The sequence below is a fragment of the Thermobia domestica genome, chromosome 5, assembly GCF_964235325.1.
Source record: "Thermobia domestica chromosome 5, izTheDome1.hap1.1, whole genome shotgun sequence".
Taxonomy (NCBI): domain Eukaryota; kingdom Metazoa; phylum Arthropoda; class Insecta; order Zygentoma; family Lepismatidae; genus Thermobia; species Thermobia domestica.
This window is the reverse complement of record NC_137458.1, coordinates 315,883,762-315,910,504: the sequence shown is the minus strand read 5'-3', so window position 1 is coordinate 315,910,504 and position 26,743 is coordinate 315,883,762. Positions and strand designations below refer to the sequence as shown.

The window sequence follows — 26,743 nt, the reverse complement described above, 5'->3', positions numbered from 1 at the left end:
AAGAAGTGGCTTAGGCGATTTTGCTGGGGACGAGGATACTTCAAAATACTTTGACAGTTTGCTTGAATTTCGAGAGGGCAGTGTTTTATACTAAAACGATTTGTAAGTTAATCAAACACTATAACAAGTGCTTGAATTTACATGGCGACTACATTGTAAAATAGAGGACAGCTGTACTTTTCAGATGTAAGTAAAAAGAATAAAAATATCTACGCAGGATTTTTATTTACAATCAAATTGTGCGAATTAGCCTCGTATTATTTCAGTTTTTATTCATACTCTTTCAGAAGTCCTAATTATTATCCAATTATCTGACTTTTAGGTTTGAAGTAGATGTATGGCCATCTGTGGAACCGATACCAAAACAAGAACTGGTGAAGAATATAGTTGGCAAAGATGCATTGTATTGCCTTTTAACCGACAAAATTGACAATGACGTTCTAGATGCAGCAGGTTTGTTATTTTATTTATTTATTTATTTATTTATTTATTGTGACTATATATATTTATTGTGATTATTGTTTATATTAAGATAATATATGATTCTTACCTACAATACTTGGTCGCATGGTTTCTTTAATGAAATTATGTCACAATAAAAATATTAAGTTGATCACATTATTGCATGAGGAACACGAGTTAGTTTTTCACCACCCTCTCATTTGTCTGTAAGTTAGCTTTTGATTTGGTAGATATCTTTAAATAAAATATAATTTCGTAGCCATAATGTTTTAATACGTAAATCTCATTACTTCCATGTAGAAACAAATTACATTGTGATGAAAAATAAATAAATAAATAAAATAAATAAAAGATTAAGAGGGCTTGAAGTCTTTTGTAGCATCTTTTAAACCTCCGAAACTGTTAGGAAGGAAAATTTAAAGTTGTATAGAAATAATATTCTTATACCCTAGGCTGCGGAGAAGTCGGAATTCTGCGAAGTGTAGCCATAAAGAGGGAGGGGGGGTCTTGAGAGTGTTTTTGCTATTTCTGAGATATACAAAGTTATTAGGCATAGAACTTTTGTGTAAATCTTCCCTAGGTACTCTGGGTTGAATATAAGATGGAGTTTTGAGTTGATTTGATTTTGCGTTTAACGTCACTTTTACAGCTGAACGTGGAATCCGAACTATATGAGCTCCCGCCGGGAATCGAACCCGGGTCTCCCACGCCAAATGCGCGCACGCTAACCGCTTGCTCGTGAAAGGAGCTCAAGATGGAGTTTTGCGAAATATAAGATCACTAATGCAATGGAAAGAGAGTGAGCGTTTATTTAACTCGAGGGAAGTCAAGCTTGCATCAACAACTATTTTGAAACCACGGAAAATTGTTATATCTTTCAAATATTTGATAAACTTTATTCTTCCCGTACGAAGAACGGTAGTTATTTTGTAATTTGGACTAGATGTGAAGATCATGACATGACGGAAGAGCGTGTTGTTATAGTGACGTGAAGGGCTCCATTCTTACTTGTACAGAAAACAAATGACTATCACGGCGCCCGTGAGTACTAATCACAAAGACAGCAGATGAAAATCGTGTAACGTTCAGTGCTGCCATCTTACTAGAACACAAATGGCTGGTGTTTCAAAAGTTGCGTTCTTTTTGGGATACCCTTTATTTCTTTGAAAGCAAGTCCAGTGGTCGAAGTGAGACGTGGTATATCACCTCTGATTTTTTTAGTCATCAAGACATACTTTAATAAATCAATTTTTATACACAATAATTGACAAATAGCTTTGCACGTAAGAAGATTGTATTTCTTATGTAGAAATAATTTCTAAGTTAACAACACCGACATTTTTGTAATCTTTTCCCTATCTTTTGTTTTTAAAATGAGGTGTCTTCAAGGAAGTTCACCTACTTTATATTTTCATGTGTCATATTGAATTGTTTCTTTCTTATACCGTACATGTGTGTGTCTTCTTGCCTTAATACATATAAATGTCATGTTTTAAGTATGGGTTGATTTAGGGGTCGTCTGCTGTGGGAGGAGGATCTTCCAGGGGTTTGGAATGTACCTCAGTCGAGTAGGGCGTCCGGGAATTTTATCGCAGGAAATTGTTAACATAAAAACTAGATTTTTGAGCATTTTCGTGTACAATTCTCTCTAATACAATGTGAGGGGTCCTTTTAATTTTTTTTTCAGAAAGTTGTTGGCGGGGAACTCTCTCCATGGCTTTCCCCCCTCCCGCCCGTAACTACGGAGAAGCTCTTCAGTGATTTTCAGTCATTATATAAATAGAAATGCAATCTTTTAGGCAACATATCCTCACTGTATTTCAACATTTAGATAGCCAGTATGTCGACTTAAAATCGCAATAAAACATACCACCTCTGCTTTTTTTCGCTTCGAACGCTGAGCAAGTCTGTATTCCATTACACAGAAGGATGGAAAAAACATAGAAGAAATCGTTATATACACAGCAATACGTCTGGCAAATGTTTTCTATAGATTTTGATTAGCTTTGTAAGCTTTATCAAATAGAATGTAATCGTTCTTTTTCTCTGTCTCCCTTTCGTTGAACGCACTTTTTTGTTTTTATGAATTTGTAGCTCTCTTTCAAGTCATTGATTACCTGTGACAATCTTCTTAAAAGGTTTCGGCTACTTATACTGTTGCCTTGTTCACCAAGTTAAGTCACTTACATCAAGACTGAATCACTATAAATCCATTTGGCACTTTTAGTGCAAGAGCTTAAAATTTGGTGTACTACATAACCAGTTTAACAAGAGTTCTTTTCATTTCTATTTTGAACTCTTGCACTAAATGTGTGAAATGTATTTATAAACTGATTTAGACTCTGTGTGAGTGCTTAACCTGGTGAACAAGACCACAACATAAGTGGCCGAAATTGTTTAGGAAAATTCTTACAGACGCAATCAATGGAATTACCGTTTTTTACTAATCTTTTCAGTTGATTAAAAATGTGTATATTTCTGTCTTTAAGTAAATATTTATATCTCGAACGTGTGGGTTGCTTTCTTACGTCAAATATTCGAGATTTTTTTCTTTCTTTTTTTGTTTTCACCAAATTGGTTTATTTTCTGATTTTACTGGTGTAATATTTTTTCGAAATTGCATAAAAAGATGGATTGAACTGGAGAAGGTTTCAATCTAGCTACTGTCGTTTATGAATAAACATTCAGCACTGAACTACGTACAAGTGGAACAAAGTAGTTATTAGTTCAGATTAAGAAATAAGCAAGACACACGAAAAGCAATGATGTTGGTGATAGCCCAATGTATCAGCTCGATAAAGTAACATATTTCTGTTTTCTGTACATTTCAGCTACTACTTGTCATCCTCGGTACGTATCCGCTAACGAATCTTGACGTTATTGATGGTCTCACATTACCAGTATTATTCGTTAACAGCGAATACCACTTTCATTTTACACTCAAAGAACTCATTAGAAGGATTTTTATTCTTCTACTAAGCCTCTTTACCCAGTTAACTGAGGCGGGCTTTTCGGATCGTTGTCCTCCGCTTGTATCTATCTTGTGTCATGTCCGTTGTAACACCACACTGTATCATATTATTCGTACCACAATCTCCCCATTTTTTCTTCGGCCAGCCTCAGGGTCGTTTCCCGTTCAGTTCTATGACATGAGCTACCTATTCCGAAGGTCTTCTTCTTAAATGCGTAGACCATGTCAGTCTACTTTCTTGCAGTTTTTGTACTAGTGGTCTCACCTTGATTGCTCTCCGGATCATTTTATTCCTAATTTTGTCCTTTCGCGTCACTCCACCGTAGTATCTTCCTCTCCGCAACAAGCAACTTCTGTTCCTCTCTCTTCTTCGTCATCCGACATTCCGCTCTGTATAATAAGGCATGTAAGAAGGACACTAGTCACCTAATTTCTCACTACTGTATTGTAAACTCCTCCTTTATGGTGTATTGGTACCCTATGATCACACAATACTCCTGTCGCTTCTTCTCTACATTTCGTCCTACTGCTGCTAATTCTGCTGTTTACATCTTCTACTCCTGCTTTTTCCTGCAGTATTGATCTCAAGTACTTAAATTTCCTTGTCATTTCCATATTTTCTTTGTCCAATCGTATTCTTGTATTCTCTATTACATTTATCCTGAAAGAACAATGTAAATATTCAGTCTTTAAGCCCTTTACTCTCCTTTATCTAATTTCTCTTTTAGTGCTACCTTGGTCTCACTTACCAGCACGAGTGTCATCCGCAAATAACTTATTCCAAGGTGCTAACTCTTGGATATCCTTTTTAGAAAAGCAGGGGGGACGCGGTGGCTCAGTGGTAGAGTGTTCACTCCGGTGCTTGGGGTCGCTGGTTCGATCCCAGCTCGCGCCTGTGGACTTTGTGGTGGACAAACACCGTGCTCGTGGGTTTTCTCGGGGTTCTCCCGTTTCCTCCCACTTTCTTTATTCCACCGTTTCATTCATTTCTCATAATCACAGTCTCCTTTAGTCTAACCGGCATAACCGTGGGACGTAAAACTGAAAGATTTCATTTCATTTTTTCCCTTCTAGAAGAATTGATGCACTAAAAATACATCGCACAATGTGACGTCTTTGAGAGGCCTAAGGTTGAGAATCATACGAAGTATCTTGAGCTCCTTCCTGGCTAAGCGGTTAGCGTACGCGCCTTTGGCGTGGGAGACCCGGATTCGATTTCCAGCGGGAGCTCATGTGGTTCGGACTCTACGTTAAATCAGTAGGTCCCGTCTCACATAGCCTTACTGCTGAAAGGGACGTTAAACTCAAAATCAACTCATGCGAAGTATCGTTGTACTTAGATCAGTGGTTATTGCGTGATACGATCAGACAGAAACACACTTACACTTTTGTTATGTAGATTTATTTATTTAAAAAAAAAAATCTTTCTAGCCGTAATGAAGTATGTGCAAATAATATTAATTTCTGTGTGTGTACGTTTCTTAATTTGTATTTGCTTCAAACTACTAAGTGTGCAAAATGCATTGTTTTTTAAAGTTCTTTGTAGGCCAAATAGTATTATTGGAAACTTCTTTCTTTCTTTCTTTCTTTTAAAACCTCTACTAGGTCCTAGCCTAAAAGTAATCGGAACGATGTCAGTAGGCTATGATCACATTAATCTTGAAGAAGTTAGGAAACGTGGAATTCGCGTTGGCTATACTCCAGAAGCTTTAACAGATGCTGTCGCTGAGTTGACAATTGCATTGCTGCTTGCTACATCTAGGAGACTATTTGAATCTCATAACGAGATTCTCACGTAAGTAAATCGGACAGTTTCGTATTTAATTACAGTAAAACTTAACAATTTCAGAACATTCTGCAACTAAATTCCTCATTTAGACTATTTGTGGAGCTTGTGTGTATGTAATCTTGTGCATTACAGCTGCATAAGGTAGGTATTTGTGTTGCAATTAAAAGAATGAGGTTTCGTTAAAATTCGGTGGCACTTGTCAATTTTAGTCACCGTAGAATAACATTAAAAATACATTAATAAATCGATGTACTTTTTCTGTAAGTAATATGTTATATAATGTTTTCATTCTATATGTTGGTATTAATTTTAATTTCCAATAAAGGATGAAAGCAACTTTCAGGACAAGTGTCATTTGGTTCATTCACATACGTATTGTATTTAAAATTTATAATGTTACTCTTTAAATGGTTCATTCACATACGTATTTTATTTAAAATTTATAATGTTACTCTTTAAATGGTTCATTCACATACATATTTTACTTAAAATTTATAATGTTACTCTTTAAATGGTTCATTCACATACATATTTTATTTAAAATGTATAATGTTACTCTTTAAATGGTTCATTCACATACATATTTTATTTAAAATTTATAATGTTACTATTTAAATGGTTCATTCACATACATATTTTATTTAAAATTTATAATGTTACTCTTTAAATGGCTCATTCACGTGCATATTTTATTTAAAATTTATAATGTTACTCTTTAAATGGTTCATTCACATACATATTTTATTTAAAATTTATAATGTTACTCTTTAAATGATTCATTCACATACGTATTTTATTTAAAATGTATAATGTTACTCTTTAAAATGAAGTGTATATTAGATTTACCATTCTTACCAGTGCAATGGGGGACATTTCAGTTATTTATGTATGTGAAATGAATTCAAATAAATATATCACGAAAGCAGCGTAAGTAGAATAAGCATTATTTTTTTCTATTATGAACAATGAACGACAAACTTATTGTTTTAACACTAGAATGTCCTCAAAACGCATCATTCATATTGTTTCATTCGAATCATGTTAAATAAAATAACAGTATACTATAAATCTTTCATTTAATATATTCAACGATTAGACCTTTAGGCTAAAGAAAGCGGATTATTAATGAAACTGTTTGATTATGAAATAATTGGCGGAATGAGAATAGTGGAAGGAAACGGGAGAACCTCAGAGAAAACTCACAAATACAGTGTTGTCCACCACAAAGTTACCTACTTGCCCTGGGATCGAACCATGAACCCCTTGTATAAGAAATGAGTGTGCTACCACTGTATTATCAAGCCTCAATAATAGAAATAGGCAGTATTATGACCATATTAATGTAGTGATATTCTAATTAAATATTCTCGAATTATAGTATCAGATTGTAACTTTATGCGCGTGAGGAAGTAGTTCCCAAACTAGTAAAGATTAATTTCCTACCTGAAGTCGAACCCAGAAAATAGGCCAGTTGTTCAGTGTCAGAGTGCTTACTTCTGGTGCGAGTTATCGTGATTTCTCTCAGTTTGTTAAGCTTCTGGAAGACAACATCGTGTCCATTATTCTTGCGTTTGGATTGTTTTCACTACGCTGATCCATAATCATATTTCTCTCATTCGTCTCGTGGTATGGACCTGTAATTCACTCTTTTGGAGGTGTAGTAAGTGTCGTGAGGAACGGCTTATATTGTGAAGGTGATCGTATACGAGATCTCTGCTCCCGCCAATCGCACTGGATTCAAGCCGCAATCCTGGTTCCGAGCACAGACTCATTAACGTATAGTATGCACGTTAATAGTAAGCTCCAGGAGCACAGATTAATAGTAAACTTCCGGAGCACAGGTTAATACTAAACTCTCAGAGCATAGTTAATAGTAAGCTCCGAAGCACATGTTAATAATAAACTCTCAGAGCATAGATTAATTGTACGCTCCTGGAGCACAGGTTATTAAGCTCCCGGAACATGTTAATAGCTCTTGGAGCACAGGTTAATAAGTTCCCGGAGCACATGTTAAATAGCAAGCTCTCGGAGCTCATGTTAATTGTAAGCTTTCGGAGCATAGGTTAACAGTAAGCTCCCGAAGCACATGAAAATAGCAAGCTCCCGGAGCACAGGTTAATATTGAGCTCCCGGAGTGCAGGTTATTAAGCTCCCAAAGCACATGTTAATAGCAGAATCCCGGAGCACAGGTTAATAGTAAGCTTCCGGAGCACATATTAATAGTAAGCTCCATCCTTCATAACCTCAGTTTGTTGTTTAAGGACATTCAAAACACAAAATTCAAACTCAATCTTCTTTATATTTCAGCGATATAACGAGAACATTGAACTAGGATTTCATTTCGAACCGAAACTACTCAAATCAAAAGATGAATGTGTTGCATGGCCAACTTGAGATCAAGGTTGATCTGTAAGACCAATAATGTGTATAAGATAGTGCAATTTTCTAAGATTAGTCGTTAACATGTAACCTTTTAGAATCTCAGTAAATACAGGGCTAGCACGAATGATCAGCCTAAATTCGTTTACATGTTGAGCTAAAAGTATAAGGCGCAAAATACTGAAACATGTAGCATGAAAAGATAAACTCAACAATTTTCGTTTCAGAGAGGTATTGCCGGGTGGACACCTGTGGGAAATGACAGCGACAGCAGAAAAGCGTAAAAATTTCGTTTTTGAGTTCATTACAAGATAAGTAATTACTATTCAAAGACATTTCCGAACACGATTTTAGAAGGAAGCATCAAGTGGAAAGACAGTACGAGATTGGTATTCCAAATGTACAAGAATTGGATGGCTCTGCAAGAAGAAATAAATCCACGGGATGCCCATACTTTTCCGAAAAAAACGTTGAACGCAGAAGAGAAGTTTATATGGGAAGCCCCAGCAAATTGACTGTAAAGGCAGGCAGATAGCTTGATACACCTGTGTGAAAAGTGCTACGGAAACCACTCTTGCCAGCTAATATTGATTACCTAAAGAATCGGGTCCGAGGAGCTTTGGGTAGAGATCACCAGGGTATGCTCCGATGTGGGAATGGAATTTGGATCACTGTGTAGACGTGTGCCACGTCTCTAAAGGAGGGCATATCTAGCATTTGTATCATTTGCAGCTGAAATTTGGTGAGGATTTCTTTTAGTGCTCTATGCTTCAATACTTTACGCCTTATACTTTCAACATAACAGGAGAACAAAATCAGAAGATCATTAATGCTAGTCCTTAGTAACCAAATAACTAAAACTCTATGGCCTATGGAACCCGGAGGTTCAATGCCGCGTTCACAAAAGCTCTCCACTGACTTCTATCCTTAGCCAACTGGATTCAGTTTCTACTTTGTATTCCTATTTCTAGGCAAGATCCATCTTACTGTGGGGGGTTCAGTGGTAGAGCGTTCACCTTCTGTGCTTGGGGTCCCTGGTTCGATCCCAGCTCGCGCCGTGTAGACTTCGTGGTGGACAAACACCGTGCTCGTGGGTTTTCTCGGGGTTCTCACGTTTCCTCCCACTTTCTTCATTCCATCATTTCATTCATTTCTCATAATCACCGTCTCCTTTAGCTTAACCGGCAAAAACGTGGGACGTAAAACTCAAAGATTTCATTTCATTTTTCCATCTTACTGCGTCTAGGTCTTCCTAGTGGTCGTTTTCCGATTAGTTTTCCAGTTAAAATATCGAAAGCATTCCTACTTTCTTCCATTCTGGCTACATGACCTGCCCACCTGAGCCTCCTAAACTTGATGATTCTTAACAATGTTTGATAAACGGTATAGAGTATGTAATTCCTTGTTGTGAAGTTTCCGCCATTTCCTATTTCCGTTCCTCTTAGGTACGAATATTCGTTTTGAAATTTTATTTTCAAATACTTTCTGTTTGCGTTCTGAGTAAGCGAGCATGTTTCGTAACCATACAACACAAAGGCATGTTTATCGTTTTATATATTTTAAGCTTGAAATTCCTCGAAAGAATTCGCGACAGAAAAATATTTTTAACTGAATAACAACAGGAATTCCCTGCTTTTAGTCGACATTCAATTTCTTCGTGCATGTAGTTTTGGTCTGTTAATATTGATCCTCGATAGTTGAAATTTGAAGTTTGTGCTAGTCCTGTAATGTATAATATTAGATGAAATGCAAATGGGCAGTGTTATTATTATTATTATTATTATTATTATTATTATTATTATTATTATTATTATTATTATTATTATTTTTATCGTGTATGTCCTTTTATTGATTTAATTTATTTACTTTTAATTATAGTGGAGGATGGTCATCATGGCGACCAATGTGGATGTGTGGCCAAGGTCTTAGCGGTTCAACTGTTGGAATTATTGGATTTGGAAGAATAGGACAGGAAGTTGCTCGTAGATTGAAGACGTTTCGTGTGGCTAAAATTCTTTACTTCAGCAGAAACCAAAGGCCACGATCAATAGAAGAAGAGTGTAGTGCACAATACGCTTCATTCGATGATTGTCTTTCTTCAAGCGACTTTGTGATTGTCACCTGTTCGTTGACTCCAGAAACACAGAACATGTTTAATAAAGAAGCGTTTTCAAAAATGAAGTCAAATGCTATTTTTGTGAACACAAGTCGAGGAGGTAATTTTCTTTAAACTGGGTTTGATAGATATATAGGGTGGTCCATATATAATGATAGTAGTGAATATCTCAGAAATCGTAAAAGGCAGAGAAGCGAAATTTTGCACCAAGAAATTATAGGCAGGCGGACAACGTCTTGGGTATTTTGTAATATCACCAGATGAACAGTGTTCCCAACCCAATATAAAGTTACGTTTTACAAATTGCACTACGTCAGATTATTACATATATTTCAAATCAGGTTGTCAAACGAAAAGTTAAAATAACATATTTATTATTCAGTGTTGCAAACTAAGAATGTGATAGGATCACAAAGATTCAGTTTGGAAGCCTCTAACACACATACAGCACAACGCAGATGGACAGGACAATACACATCGAAAGTACATTAGCGTTGGGTGAGCGTTAGCATTAGGTCATGGTGTGATTTGTTTCGAATGATTAAGAACCAAGTTACCAGGGCTTGAAAATTTGATTTTTTTTAATGCTTTATTTCGAAAAAATACTTAGATAAGTATCATATGTAGTTACTTGTGTGGTTTGCAATCGACGTACAAATTATTTTGCCGTTTACCGCACTTCGATATCTCAAACCTTTCCGGAGATATGATAAACATTGATAAAGTTCGCAGCATTTCTGAAAATGGCATATATGTGGAAAATATTTAAAATGATTGTTTTCCTTCTCTTTTATAGCATTACAGCAATATTTTTCAGTAGCTGTTATTACAACAAGTTCCAGTAATTACATGAATTAAGCAGTATTACAGACTTCAGCAATGCTTATCATATCTCTGGTACGGTTTGATATGTAGAAGTGCTGTAAACGGGAAAGTGATTTGTTTGCCAATTGCAAATCACACAAGTAATTAAGTGTAATATTTATCTAAACATGTTTTCGAAATAAAACCTTTCGAAAAAATTAAATGCTCAAGCCCTTATAACTTGGTTCTTATTCATTCGAAACAAGTTACACCATTACCATGTTATCCAACGCTATGGTACTAGAGATGTGTATTATCGTGTCGATTTCCGATATGTGTGTTAGAGGCTTTCAAACTTTGGATGTTTGTGATACTATAACATCCTTAGTTTGCAACACTTAACAATAAATCTGGTATTTTAAGTTTTCGTTTGACATGCTGATTTCAAATATGTAATAATCTGAAAAGTGCAATTTGAAAAAAAATCTATATTGGGTTGGCAACACTGTTCGTCCGGTGAGGTTACAAAATACCTAGGACGTTGTCTCTCCTCCCTGTAGTTTCTTGGTGCAATACTTCGCTTCTTTGCATTCTACGATTTCTGAGATATTTACTGCTATCATTATAAATGGATCACCCTGTATACAAGTAGGCTGTATATGATTTTTCTATTTTATATATATATTTTAACTTACTTCGTATGTTCGTAAATGGCTAATTTATTCAGCCCACTCCGCTTATCTAATAGCTAGTGCGCGCCTTTAGTGCACGGGGTTGCGAGTTCCCGGTGGGATAGCATAGGAAATTATAACGCATTACTATGTTTGAGATTACATCTTTGTCTTGGTGTTGAAAACGGGTGCTAAACACTGCGATCAACAAAACTATGTTTCTTCACTGTTTATATTTCAATATCGTGTGGATTCCGTCGTCTGTGCAGTGAGAATACAGACTTAAGAGCTGGATTCTTCTTCACATCTTTAAGAGAAAACCACTACTATTAGAAGATTGATTAGCTTTGTAGAAACGAAACAAACAAACATACTATTGTGCTGCCAAAATGTCTTGAGCCGTGGCAAAAATGCGAACTAAAGCTCATACTCCGACACACCCACGCGTTGAGCCAATAAGGGTTCAGCAGTTGCTAAGCGAGAGAGTCTTAGCGAAAGAGAATGGAATTCCTTCAGCCGATAGCAGAGCCTGAAACGGAAGACTAGCTGTCAAGTCAATGTGGTATGTCTGTAATAGGTGATCACTGTATTTGTAATTTTATTTTATGCGAGATCTATCCAGAAAGTAAAAGACGTTTTGAAATTAAAAAGTAACAGAATGAACTAAACAAACCATATTACATACATTTGAAAGGTACTTTCTTAAGCTATTTTTCCACATCATCGCCATGCAAATTAAGACACTTATCATACCGTGGCATAAGTTCTTCAATATCGCCTCGGTAGAAATCTGCCGCTGCGATTTCAACCACTAGCTTACACCGGCATTCAGTTCGGCCTCTGTATCAAAGCGTTGTGTAGTGAGCCATGTCTTCATCGCTGGGAAGAGGTAGTAGTCGTTCGGCGCCAAATCCGGGTTGTATGGTGGGTGATCGAACACCTCCCATTAAAAACTATCCAAAGGGCTCTTGGGTACGCTTGGACGTGTGTGAACGTGCGTTGTCGTGAAAAAACCAACACCTTCGCGCTGTTTTGAATCGCGCGCCTTAACTTTCTCAGTGTTTCACAACACCTCTCCTAACAGAAACCTAATCACAGAACGCATCTCTATTGCAGCGCACATTGTAACACGTCACAGAAAGCAGAGTAAGAGCGTCATAGTCCTCACGCTACCACAGTTGGACGTGTACTGAGTGTGGCAACGTTCTGACACCAATATAGCAACTCTAGCCCAGCCCACTGCCGCGATAGGCCAAAATGTCTGGTACTTCCTGGATATCCCTCATAGTTTGTAAAGATTTCCTTCTAGCAAGGGCAGCTACTAGAATTTTTTAAAAAACACTTTTGCCTACTCTATTAGTATGGCCATTTCTTATAACACACAAATACTAGCATGATTTGAAAATTCTTTTATAACAAAAGTGAAATAAAAATAGTCCCATTTTTTTTCAATGTACACCAAATTTTTGAGCTGTTGCGTACTGCGTTGGCGAGTAAGGATTCTATAAAACATAAAAAGTGATAAAGTGACTGACTGTACCATGATTCGAACACGGGACCTCCTGCATACTGTGGTGATGCGTTAACCACTACACCATTTCCTCTCCCCAGAGTGGAGAGCACCGACCTCGAGAGTGACAGAGTGGGTGGCTGTTTTCGGGAGCGGACTGAGTGACAGAGTGATTAACGCATCGGCACGATATGCCTGAGGTCCTGGGTTTGAGTCCCGGTCCAGTTATTTTTCATTGATATATAAGACTTTGTAGATAATAATTTAATGAGACAGAAATTTACCTGGAAAAAAATACAGAAATGATTAGATATCAAAATGCTAATAAAAATTGGGTGTTCCAAATGTTCCATCACCAATGAATAGTTTCTAAAAGCTTGAAAAAATGAGGGACAGCCGGGAAAAGAAGTATTGGAGAAGGAAATTAAACAATTGCGAGGAATACCAAGGAAAACTGGGAAAATACGGCGGTAGTCAATGACTAGAGGAGTGGAGTGGGTAAAAGTAGAGTTAGCGTGGTTTCCGGCTCATAGTTTCAGATAACATGGACTGTATGTATAGAGATGCAAAAAAGCCGGCTTTTTTGAATCGATAGTTTTTTTCACATAAAAAGCCGGCTTTTTTGGAAAAAAACCGAGAATTTTGGAAATTTTGGCTTTTTTCATTTTCATGATTTTTCTATCCAAATAGCTTTCTTATAGTATATTCTATAGTTAGATAAGATTTCCACGACCTGAATGCCATATTTAGCTCTGTAATTCACCATCAAGATGGATGGAGCACATATTTTACGAATTAAAGCTAACATGAAGAATGTAGTATTTGAGGGCAATTTTACAGGTTATTTAACTTTATTTTAACTTTTGAGTTATCGACATTTTTTTCCTTCTCTAGATCATTTTAGTTTGTCATCCGTGTTTCATTTCTAAGAGCTTAGTACTCCAGCTTCTAGCACGAAAGTTAAACTTACGTTTTTCTATATATCCGTCAAAGCATACGTTTTTCAATATGTCCGTCAAACCGTATTTCCACATTTCTGTTATACTGTAGTTGTGCAATGATTTAGCAATAATTTTCCAGATACAACCTTGAATACCAATTTATACAAATAATCAATAGCGGATTTAGAAAAGTACTTTGGGAGGGGTTTCTCTGATTGTTTTGTTTTCTAAAACGTCCTAATTTTATTTGGGAGCAGCTTGAAGTTTATGAGTACAGGCATAACTAATATTTCGTTTCGTTTATATGTTTAGCAATAATCTTCCGGATACAACCTTGAAGATCATTTTATACTGAGAATCAGTGGCGAATTTAAAAAAGTGTTTTGGGAGGGGTTTTCTTACTACTAATGTTTAGTTTTTCTAAACATTCGTAATTTTTATTTGACGGGAGCTTAAAGTTTATGAGTAAAGGCATAACTAATAGATATTTTGTTCGTTTTAGACATTCCACAACTTTGGAGAACAGGCTTTAGTCCGAAAGACCGATCCTCTAACCTTCGCAAAACCGTCACTGCTGGTAATTAGTAATAATAACGATTTAAAAACAATAAGAAAGGAAGTCGGCCAACTCCTACACTCCTAGTCGGCCAGTACACGCACTATTTCTACATTCTCAGATGGAATGAAGGAAGGCTTTGTCAGAATGGTCGAATGCTGGGTTGAATCCCGGACTTCCCGATAGAAGCGCAAAAGCCAACCACTCAGTCATGTTTGTTGTGCAGTTGTATTTAGCTTAACTTAAATATATTCCGTAGTCTTTTTTTTTTTTTGTTCCGTAATGATATGTTGAATCCCTCTTGTTAAAAATTCAGAAAACTTGAGGACTAGGTAAACCATGATGGCCCGCCCATGTTGTGGTTTCCAAGGAGGGGCAAGTATAAGCGACGTTTCAAAAATAGTTTCAAATTTTGCTGTAACTAATGTAAAAATCCTATTGGATTTTCAATATTCTGAAGTACATTTTCCTCTAGGGGGCAAGCGCCCCCTTAACCCCCTGATGGGCGCCCTTAATGGTGGTTATAAAAAACTTGACTGTAGAATTTCAAGAATATACAGAACCATATGCAGCCTTTAATTGTATCATACAAATCTAAGTATTTCTCTTATGTTTTATTTTAATTTTATTTTGTTTCAAAAAGAGGGTATGGAATATTTTGAAGTAAAAATACTACATACAATTTTGCTAGTTATTTGTGTATTTTTTGAAAGAAGTTTTTACTCTTAGGGTTGGCTCGTTTACACCAGCTGTTTTTTTTTTAAATAACTGGTTTAAACTTAAAAAATTAAAAGAACAAAATGCGAATCGTGTGAACTTCATGGTGACATTTCACATGTCAAACCATCTGCATTAGTCTTATTTCCTTTTCACCTTTTAATCAAGGTGTCCCATGTTCAATTCTCGGTCGAACCACAACCCTTCTTTCATGTGTAAACCAAGTACTCTTTCGGATGTCACTTTAAGCGAAAGTCTTCTCCTTGATAACCTCGGTATTACGTAAGGATGTTAAGCCTAAACATACAAAACGAAACCAAATTATATATTTCTGCATGCCTGTTGTTTTATAAAGAAGCGAAGGTTGCTTAAATATATTGATTAAAATTGGTAAAATTTATCGATTGCCTACTTAGCTTCCAACATTAGCTTGGATTGGACTTTCAATTATACCTACATACTAAATTTGTAATTTAATACCTCAGTTTTAGAAAAATAAACACACTGCTGAACAAGACTGCACTTATTTAATATAAAAACACATTTACACATGACGTTTCGATCTTCTATCCAAGATCCTCATCAGACTTACACTCACGTCTGATTAGGATCTTGGATAGAAGATCGAAACGTCACGTGTAAATGTGTTTTTATATTAAATAAGTGCAGTCTTGTTCAGCAGTGTGTTTATTTTTCTGATTTTATTCGCAAGACGTTGACTATGATTGTGTGTCACTCAGTTTTAGCGTACTGATTATAATACGTTGACCTTTAAATTTTACATGCAAATTAAATTTTACAGGATTTTCCCGTTATTGTTTTACATTTAAAAGAATGACGGGATTTTCCCGATGGCTAGGGCGGGAGTTTCTCAATTTAAGAAATTTACTGACCGGACTTCTTTAAGCTTATGGGACCTCTTCCAGCATAACCCCGTTGTTGAATAATAACACCAAGGCGAAACAAACTTATTTCTGTGAATATGTAATATAAATACATAAAGCAAAATATCTAAATCAAAAAACCTGGTTTAAACCCCAAAAAAGCCTGGTTTAAACTGCCCCCCCCCCCAAAACGGGTTTTTGGCATTTTCAGAAAAAAACATGGTTCTTGCCAACTCTGCTTACTTTTGTATATAGGAGGTTAAAATGTGTTTATTATATACATTGGTTAATCCTTTGGAATTCATAATGTAAAAATGTTGAAGTAAAATTGTTTAAAATATCTTTTCGAAATTCATGGTTTACTTTCGAGGTTTTATATTATTATCGGCATCAACCACTAATTAAATGACTTTCTGTGTTATAGAGAAGCGAAACAAAGTCTGCTTTATCGATTTAAAGCAGAATTTTGAAAAAAGCCCAAAATTTCCGAAGCAAAAAAGCAAAGCAGAAAAAACCGAGTTTTTTTCCAAAAAAGCCGTTTTTTTTCCGAGCCCTTGCATCTCTATGTATGTACTATATTCACGTTGGACAACCCAGTGTCTTTATTATGGTACACTTACGACTGTTGAATTCGGTATTATGTCCAACCTCAAGAGTGATAAAAGGTGTTGCAGGAAGCTGGTAGCGTAGTTGCTAACAGATCCTCACAGAAATCTGCAAATTTGTTTCATTCTTGGTCCGGATATTTTAACACACTGAATACTAAGTTGAGTTTAACGTCCGGTTCAGCACTGAAGCTATATGAGATGGACCTACTGATTAACATGGAACCAAACCACATGAGCTCCCACCGGGAATCGAACCTAGGTCTCCCACGCCAAAGGCGCGTACGCTAACCTCAGCCACGAAGGAGCTCCACTGAATATTCATTGAAGTCCTGCTTATGGGGATGTGGTGTATCCCATTAATTGATTCAATCCATTTTCACATAAAATGTACCGTTATCACTTTGATTTGTATTGATGGCGGATAAATAATTTCCATGTTCCTAGATACGGTTTCCTTATCCATTTCTTGTGTTGGATGTGGGCTAAGCTCTTCAATCTTTTTCTTTCCTCCCACTCTTTAATCGATAAGTTCTCTCTTGTCTATTCCATTCCTCATCAGTTTTCCTTGGTTCCTTCCAATCGTTCAATCTCTTTGTCCAAAATTTCTTGTGGAACCTCTTGTTTCATTTCTTCGAAAATGTATTCCTATCATTTTAATCTTTTCCTGATCACTAAAGCAACCCATATTATGCTTTATTTTTTGTTTAATTATACTTTATTTTTTTTTCCAAATTATGCTTTATTATGCTTTATTGTTAATTTTAATCATTGTTTTACATTAATCGTGTATAATGTGTAATGTTTACTATATATTAAATATTCTAAATATCTTGATCTATTTATGAATATTTTATGCAACCAATTTCTTTCATATTTAATGAACTTTCTACTTAATGCACTGTAAAGAGATATCTGCTCAAGTCAGTTTTTCTTATCACTTGTGGGCACCTTAAAGGTACGTATATACAGAAAGGGAAAGTAAAAAATGCCACCAAAAAGTACAGAAAGTGCTCGAGTTCAAGAGGTGCACATAACAATGCAGTGTGGAGTTCTTGTATACTATTCATTGTTGGCGGAAAGCTTTCTTCTTCTTTTACTTTTTTTTCTTCACATCAAAGGATTACGCCGAAAAGAAGTTTACATGAATAAAAATAAGCTTTGCAAAGGTGTTGCACTGTAAATATTGGTTAAAAATATTAATATAGTATGTTAAACTTGCAGTTAAACAGAATTTTCCAAGTATTGTGCTATATATTTTAAATTATGCTTTATGCTTTATTTTCTAAAATTATGCTTTATTATGCTTTTAAAATTAGTTTCTTCTGGACCCTTAGACAACCCCAACCATGTTTAAGGTACCAATCATATGTGCAAATCGCTATTATGCTTTTTATGCTTTTGGGTTGCTCTAGTGATCATGTTCTGCAACAAGCTATCCTCTCCCACAGTCTTTCATATAGTCCCATTTGTTTATTTTGTCATTACTGTTTTTCCAACATGCTTCTTAGACCTTAGCTCCGCTTTATACGTTAGTAAATGGATGAAACAATTTATGTATATGAACTTTCTACATTTTCTTGGCACTTCCAGACTGAATAATAAAATACTCTATTTGTTGGTAAAATTTATCTGTGTATTACCTCTTTCCCACATTTCTTTTACTGTATGTTTCTGTTCTGTGCTGGTACACTTTTCAAATACTTCGAACTTTCTCGAATTCTCCCCCTCTCCTCTCTCTCTTTTCTGTCGTGATTGATTTATTATACACTTTAATATTAAGCTTAATCAAGATAGTATTTCAGTAGGAGGTAGAATGATATATATACGGTTTGCCGATGATATGGTGCTTGTTGCGAAATCTGAAGGGAAAAATCAATAAAATGTTAGAAAATTGAGGAAGAACTGTGAAGAATATGGGATGAAAATAAATGTTAGAAAGACAAAAGCCATGGTGATCGGAACAAAGGGGTCGGTGTCAAATATAGAAATAGGAAGGGAAAAAATAAAACAGGTGACTAGTTTTCAATACCTGGGTAGTATTATTAGTGATGATGCGAAGTGCGGACGTGAAATGAAAGCAAGGATAGGAATGGCGAAAGAAGCCTTTAGGAGGAAGAAAATGTTATTTTGTGGAAGCTTGAATAAAGAGTTGGGAAAAAGACTCATAAAATGCTTCGTGTTGACTGTTGTGCTGTATGGGTCAGAAACATAGACATTACGCAAAAATGATGAAAAACGACTGGAAGCTTTCGAAATGTGGGTGTGGAGAAGAATGGAAAGAATTTGCTGGGTAGAGCGGAAAACGAATGTGAGGGTGTTAGAAATGGTGGCTGGGGGAAGAACAACTTTAGATATTATTAAGAAAAGGAAGAGAAACTGGTTGGGTCATTGGTTACGAAGGAACTGTATCATGAGGGACGTGATAGAGGGTATAGTGGCAGGAAAAAGAGGGAGGAAGCGAAGAAGGCTAAATTCATTGACGTTATCAAAAGAGAAGAATCGTACGTGAAGGTGAAGAGGTTAGCGGATGACTGTGAAGCATGAAAGCTTTTTAGTTGTGGCAAGTGACCTGCCAATAATGGTAGAATACCTACGATGATGATGATAAAACAGGGTGTCTATCGGTCACGAATGTCACAAAAAGTCACGAAATCAGAAAACGGTCATGAATGTCACGAAAAAGTCACGAAATTTAGCTTTTGGGTCATGATTTTTTAAAACTACAAATGTAAGTACAGATTGGAAAAGTTTGTTGTATAAGACCTCAAAATTCACCACCAAAAATGTCTATGGTCGGCTTTAAACGCTACCAAATCGCAAGCAAAGTACGTTTCTATCGCATGGATGAAAATTCGGTCTAATTTGCACCCAAATTCGCTATTGAAAATGTTAGGAAATTTTATGATTTGGTAAAGAAAAGGTCACGAAAATGTCACGAAATTTCATTTTGAAATTTTAGTAGATACCGTGTAAAAGGGGAAAAAAAAAATCTTTTCCGCTAGCCTTGTTTTAATTTACCCAGTTGGTAAACATAAAAAAAAGTCCGAAAATTAAATGTGCATATAAACCGATCCGAAGTTTGGAGCAAGTTTACTGTTTAACTTACAAAATTTGTCACACATTAGTAATGTAATTCTGAATAAAACTGAAAATGCAGCCTTTCAGGTATCTTATCGGTGTACTTTTATTTCTCAAACCTCTCTGCAGCTGCGAGGAGAGTAGTACTAACACTACGGGGTTAGAGAGTGTTGTGGTCTAGCAAATCTTATGGAGTTTTTGTAACAACTGAATGTCAGAATTTCAGCTAATTTTTTGCTAATTTCAACAAGTTCTGCTACCTTAAAAGATACTTATATAAATCACTAGTAAAGAAGCTAGTAGTATATTTACTGGTCTTTGCGTATCCTTAAAATAAGAAAAGGAAGAGAAAATTCATATTGTGAATGAATAAGTCGTGTAGTCTATACTTAGGTAAAAATTCTGCATATTAAAAAAAAAAAATCCTTTTCTTTAATTATTTTACTAGTCTGAAGACTATCTGGAAGGGGGAAGGAGATCAAAATACTGATGTTACCATGGTTATATTGCATGCTTTGTTAGTAGTAATGTACTTAACGTGTTTATTTTTGAGATTACACTTATTAGAACACACACACAAACTATACCGTCCCGATATTCTTCTTCTATATTACGGTGAGTATTACGTTTCATGTTTAATGTAGTATATCGCATGACAGTGACAATTAGCGAATTTTACGGTTAACATATTGCGCATGGTACATGTCCATTCAATATCTTCAATCAGTTTGCTCTTACTTTGTTTACTACAAAAGACCAAAAAGTTCACAATATTTGCAATTCCTGGAGTATACTGTAACAGTAGCGTGAATTGAGGACCTCTCTGTGTACAAAGTGTGAGCAAAAAAGTACGATGAATAATTTTATTACAAACAAAGTAATAAGCTTACATGGAATTTGATAAAATGTACGGTGAATGATTTTATTAGAAACAAAGTAATAAGCTTACATGGAATTTGATAAAAATTACGGTGAATAATTTTATTAGAAACAAAGTAATAAGCTTACATGGAATTTGATAAAAAGTACGATGAATAATTTTATTACAAACAAAGTAATAAGCTTACATGGAATTTGATAAAAATTACGGTGAATAATTTTATGAGAAACAAAGTAATAAGCTTACATGGAATTTGATAAAAAGTACGGTGAATAATTTTATTAGAAACAAAGTAATAAGCTTACATGGAATTTGATAAAAAGTGCGGTGAATAATTTTATTAGAAACAAAGCAATAAACTTACATGGAATTTGATTTAATCTCCTTCAGAATACTGTCTTTGGCTAGCAATACACTTATCCCAACGTTAAATCCAAGACTGGAAGCATTTCTGGAAGACTTCTTTTGGAAGGGCGTTTAGCTGCTCTGTCGTGGCCCTCTCAAAATCAGAAATGGTGTCGAAACGTATTCCTTCAAGCATAATTCTAATTTTTGAAAAGAGACAGAAGTGGCATGGGGCTATATCTGGAGAGCACAGTGAATGTGGACAGACAGGAATATTCTTTTTTTTTAGCTAAAAAAACTCGCGGATCAAAAGCAAAGTATAGCACAGCGCATTTTCGTGGTAAAGAAGGAAGCCATTTGCCTATCTAATCGGTTAGAATGCTTTTCACGGACCCATACGAGATATTTAGTTCTTCGGAAACCTTTCGAATAGTCATTCGCCTGTTTGAACAAATCATTTGTGTCACTTTTTGCACGTTTTCATCTGTTTTTGACGTCGAAGGACGTCTCGATCGTTGCTCGTTTTTAACCGACTCTTTACCGCTTTTGAATCGCTCATACCACTTGCAAACATTCTTCAATGTTACCGCTTCATCGCTATACACTGATTTTGACATTTCGTGAGCTTGTTCGGTACTTTTTTTTTGCAGCTTAGAACAAAACTTAATGGTGACCCCCGACAGCCACTTAATACGTCCTCACTCTTCTGCCTCTGGAAGCTAACTAATATGACACAACTCGTTCAAACTCGACACTAATTATACCAAAGGTTTAGACTACCTTGCTTACTAGTTGAAATGGATACACCATCTATAGGTGGCACTGTGAAACTACATTCACCGTACTTTCTGATCGCATCTTGTATATACTGTGTGTAGGCATTAAATTTGAAGTAGTTATAAGATTGTCCAAAATAAACATGGACAATTAACGTTCACTAAGAATCGGTTCGGATTTAAGAAAACTAATTTAATATTTCTGGAAATCTCATTCGAATAACCTGTTCCGATACATTTTGAGACATTTCAACGATTTAAGATATTCTTTAATTAATTAATTAATTTATATTGTTTTTATTACTTTAGGTGTGGTTGATCAAGATGCATTGATAGAGGCATTGAGGACGGGACAAATAGGAGCAGCTGGTTTAGATGTGATGACTCCTGAGCCTCTTCCAAGAGACCATCAGTTGCTTACATTAAAAAACTGTGGTAAGATTATTTGTCTTATTTTAATCAGTTACATCAGTAAATTAAGTAGTGGTATAGGAAATCCAATTTGTGGTTTTGGAAAGCTTGTTAAAAGTAAAACTAGTAATACAATTGAAAAAGAACTCCCTTTTCATAACCTATCTCCTATAAAACTCAACATAGAAAGTTGACTGGCACATTGTTTATCTTACAGTCTTTATTATTATTTTTCATAAGATTTTTCCTTCTAGACATACAGATTCTAAAGATTTTTCCATCTAGACATACAGATTCTAAAGATTTTTCCATCTAGACATACAGACTCTAAAGATTTTTTTCTTCTAGACATACAGATTTTTAAGATTATTCCTTCTAGACATACAGATTGTTAAGATTTTTTCTTCTAGACATACAGACTCTAAAGATTTTTTCTTCTAGACATACAGATTTTTAAGATTATTTCTTCTAGACATACAGATCTTTAAAATTATTCCTTCTAGACATATAGATTGTTAGATTTTCCATCTAGACATACAGATTTTTAAGATTATTCCGTCTAGACATACAGATTGTTAAAATTTTTCCATCTAGACATACAGATTTTCTGCGTCTTGCAAGTTTCACTCCTTTGAAAATGAGTTTTGCTTAGTAGTTAGAAAATTAAATTTCTATCAAAGAATGAATATTACATTTATGTTTGTTGGTGGGTCATACAGAAAACCTCGTAATACAAAATTTCATACAGTTTGCAAGCAAAACTTGCATTCTTGTGATCAGTAGCATTAAAACTGGGAATTCGGACAAATTTTCGGTCCGAGAAGCCTCTTTTACTATTTGTCTCGAAGTGTAAGCTCTGAGCTATACCCTGATTCCATATATAAAACTGGAAATGGTTATCTTAGTAAAGTTTGTAATTTAAATCTAATTAAGTTATCAATATTATTTAAAGTTTACAGTATTTTTGAAATTCTGTTGTCCTCTTCTTCCTGATAATCATCCTGAACTTCTCAGAACTGTACGAGCCTTCTCTGACGACTTCATTCTACCGTTCTTAATTCTGGAACTTTTTATACCTTATTCCTCGAGAGATAATAGGAGAAAAGAAAGGATGGTGATAGTGGAAAAATTTAATTCGAGAGTTGAACAGATTTACACATTTCATGACCCCTACATCCTGAAAAAGTGAGTTTTGAATATCTGCCCATCCTGATGTATATACAATCTGCTATAGGCCATACCGTTCAGTGTATCACATATATGCATTCTGCTATAGACCATACCGTTCAGCGTATCATGTGTATGCATTGTGCTACAGACCATACCGTTTAGCGCATCTACATCACCCTGATGTATATGTATTCTGCTATAGGGCATACCGTTCAGCGTATCTGCATCATCCTGATGTATATGCATTCTGCTACAGACCATACCGTTCAGCGCATCTATATCACTCTGATGTATATGCATTCTGCTATAGACCATACAGTTCAGCGTATCTGCATCGCCCTGATGTATATGCATTCTGCTATAGGCCATACCGTTTAGCGTATCTACATCATCCTGATGTATATGCATTTTGCTATAGACCATACCATTTAGTGCATCTACATCACCCTGATGTATCTGCTATAGGCCATACCGTTCAGCGTATCTACATCGTCTTGATATATATGCATTCTGCTATAGACCATACCGTTCAGCGCATCTACATCACCCTGATGTATATGAATTGTGCTATAGGCCATACCGTTCAGCGTATCTGCATCGCCCTGATGTATATGCATTCTGCTATAGGCCATACCGTTTAGCGTATCTACATCATCCTGATGTATATGCATTCTGCTATAGACCATACCTTTCAGCGTATCTGCATCACCCTGATGTATATGCATTCTGCTATAGGCCATACCGTTCAGCATTTCCACAGATAGGCCATCAAATTTTGAAATTAATTTTTAAATAACAGTCTGTAGTTGTTTTTTCTTTTCGAATTTTCTTCTTTATCTTGAAAAATAAAATGTGAAAATACCAAAAAAAAAAGAAAGAAAAAAGGAAAAGAAAAAGGAAAAAAGTTTTCTCGACCTAACAATTTTGTTTATACCTAGGTATGTCATATGTCAATATTTCTTAACAATTCTATATTATGATATGTAATTTTTTTTTTTTGGGGGGGGGGGGGACGGAACCGACGAGGACTAGTTTAAGTTTTGGGAGTGAGTTGTTTTTGGACAATTTTCTCAAAAACGATCGGGCGGTTTTGTTTATATTTCATTTTTAAGTGTTCCATCTGACAGTACGGCACAACTCATTTGTGCTGAGAAAATACATAAATGGCAATTTACTCTTGAAAGTGAGTACTTCCGAACGAATTTTTCGAAAGTGACTCGATTTTGCTAATATTTCTTAAATAGTAACACTAGAATATAGGATGAGTAATTTCTTATATATATAATATATATATAAAAGGTCCGCAAGGAGTAATTTTATTCTTGATTGTGAGGTTTTTGACAATTTTCTCAAAACTGATTCAGGTGATTTTATTGATATTTTATGAACATATATTTTTATAATAATCCTAGAAGGTTGTGTAAATCGCTTCCATAAAAATATCCACAAGGGTTACCGCACTCTTGGAGTGTTATTACTATTATTAAAACCAACTCAGGCTATTTTGTTAGTATTTTGTAAAGAAATAATTCATTAATATCTCTATTATATAGCATAACTAATTTCTTAAGAAAAACCTACAAGGAATAATTTACTTTCAAGAGTAAGTTTTCTTCGCGCGAAGTTTTCCAAAAACCCTGTATAATTTTGTTCGTATTCAGAGTATCTACTGGTTCTTGAAATAGTGAAAATCTACTGGAAATTTGTATCGATACTGGAAATAGTGGACACGTACTTGAAATTATTGTGTAATACTGGAGAAATGTAAAAATTTGTTTTGAAACCCTTGAAGATGGCAGCTCCATCTTCTGGATATAGGTAGTGGTAGGGCTAACTGGCCAACCACTGAAAAACGTTCGAGAAAGAAAATGGATAGTGTTTATAATATAAGACCTTAATGAAAAATAGGTAACTTGTAATCTGAAAATGTTATGTTTTAACTTATTTTATAGACAGTTTGTATTTGTGAAGTGTCAATACAGTAAAAGTGTAATCATGAACACTAAATATAGGAATTTTCCGGTAAGTAGTAGAACTGATTTTTTTTTTTTTTTTTTTTTTTTTTTAAGTATTCACCATTTTGACACATTACCTAAATGGTGTTCAAAATATACCCCTTCTGCATCAACATAGCGTTCCCAGCGATTCTGCCAATCACTGAAGGCTCCCTGGAACGCATAAACTGGAATGCTCTTCAGCTGCCACGTTACGGCCTCTTGAATGGCCTGGACCGAGCTAAGGTGTCGTCCTTTCATGGCCCTTTTCAGTCGGGGAAAGAGGAAGAAGTCTGCAGGAGCGACGTCTGGGCTGTAGGATGGCTTGGGAGCTGTGTGATGCCATGTTTGGTCAGGATGTCCATGACAGCAAAGGCGGCGTGGCTCGACGCATTGTCGTGATGAAGCTTCCATGATCAAGCGATTGCTGGACGAACGCGGGCGACCCGTTTTCTGAGTCGTTCAAGTACTTCCACGTAGAATGCAGCATTTACAGTCTGACCAGGCGGTAAAAACTCTCTGTGAACCACTCCTTTGCATTCAGAAAAAATGATTTCAACATCAATTTCGACTTGCTCAATTTATGCCACTCAAAAACACTTGCTCGACTCATGGCATCACTCCCATAAGCAGTCTTGATCATGTTATGGATCTCACTCGCAGTTTTAGCCAGTTTGATACAAAACTTCACCGCGTAACGCTGTTCTAACAAACGATTCATTGTGAAGATGAAAGGGGTTAACCTTAAACTCGATCTACACTCCGTGAAGGCTTGGAGAGGACTGGTACATTAGTAGCTAAGAGCCACCACCACCTAACCAATGCAGTAACATTCCCCTCCATGTTTTGGCGGGAAAAAAATCAGTCCTACTACTTCCGGGACAAACTCTGTATGTTACTCGTTGATTTGTAATTAATTGGTCTTCTAGTTAACAATTAATTTTGTACCAAATGTAATACGAGTGTTATGTAATAATTTATTTATTTATTTATTTAATAATTAAATGGTATTATAAAATACCATTATAAAATAATTAATAAATTGGTATTATAAAATAATAACTATTTTATAATACGAAATGTAATAATTTATTTATTTTACTTTTCAGTTGTAATACCACATATTGGAAGCGCTACAATACAAACAAGAACTGACATGGGTGTACTTACAGCCAAAAACATTATAGCTGCTTTGGAGAATAAGCCAATGCCATCAGAGCTAAAGTAACAGCGTGATGAACCATATTATTAACAGTTTTATGTAATTTGACGTTAAAAATAACGTGATTCTTTTCTAGTGGTTTTCTAAGTCATGTGTTATAATGTGAATGAAATAACTATGTGATTTTGATAGTTGTGTTTGCAATAAGAATATATGATTTTATTTTTTCGATGTAGCATTTTTATTAATTTTTCTCAACATTCTCAACCGTATTTTCTAAAGCTCGGTGAACATTATAATTTGACATTTTAATAAAAGTTGAGTTTACACAATTTATATGATTCAAAATAGCACTTTTTTTTTTTTTTTTTTAAGTGGGAGTTTTATGTGGTTTCGCTCAGATTGTGTTCTTGATGTGTACGTATTTAATCAATTGTAATGTTTTTCTCTTACCACATCACCGATTACATGCATGACAATACAGTATCTTTTTAAGGACTTCCCTGTGTAGGAGAGAAA

The 26,743-nt window shown here is 35.4% G+C and overlaps 1 protein-coding gene across 1 annotated transcript in view; it reads left to right on the top strand.

Moving 5' to 3' along the window:
- The window catches only part of LOC145686793 (glyoxylate reductase/hydroxypyruvate reductase-like), a 41,475-nt gene extending 15,020 nt beyond the window's left edge, over positions 1-26,455 (top strand). The window contains exons 2-6 of the mRNA XM_081760450.1: positions 323-453; positions 5,039-5,228; positions 9,480-9,817; positions 21,797-21,922; positions 26,172-26,455. Coding sequence (XP_081616576.1) covers positions 323-453; positions 5,039-5,228; positions 9,480-9,817; positions 21,797-21,922; positions 26,172-26,290 — 904 coding nt within the window. The 3' untranslated portion in view covers positions 26,291-26,455. The remainder of the gene's footprint in view (positions 1-322; positions 454-5,038; positions 5,229-9,479; positions 9,818-21,796; positions 21,923-26,171) is intronic.
- Positions 26,456-26,743: the final 288 nt, after the last annotated feature.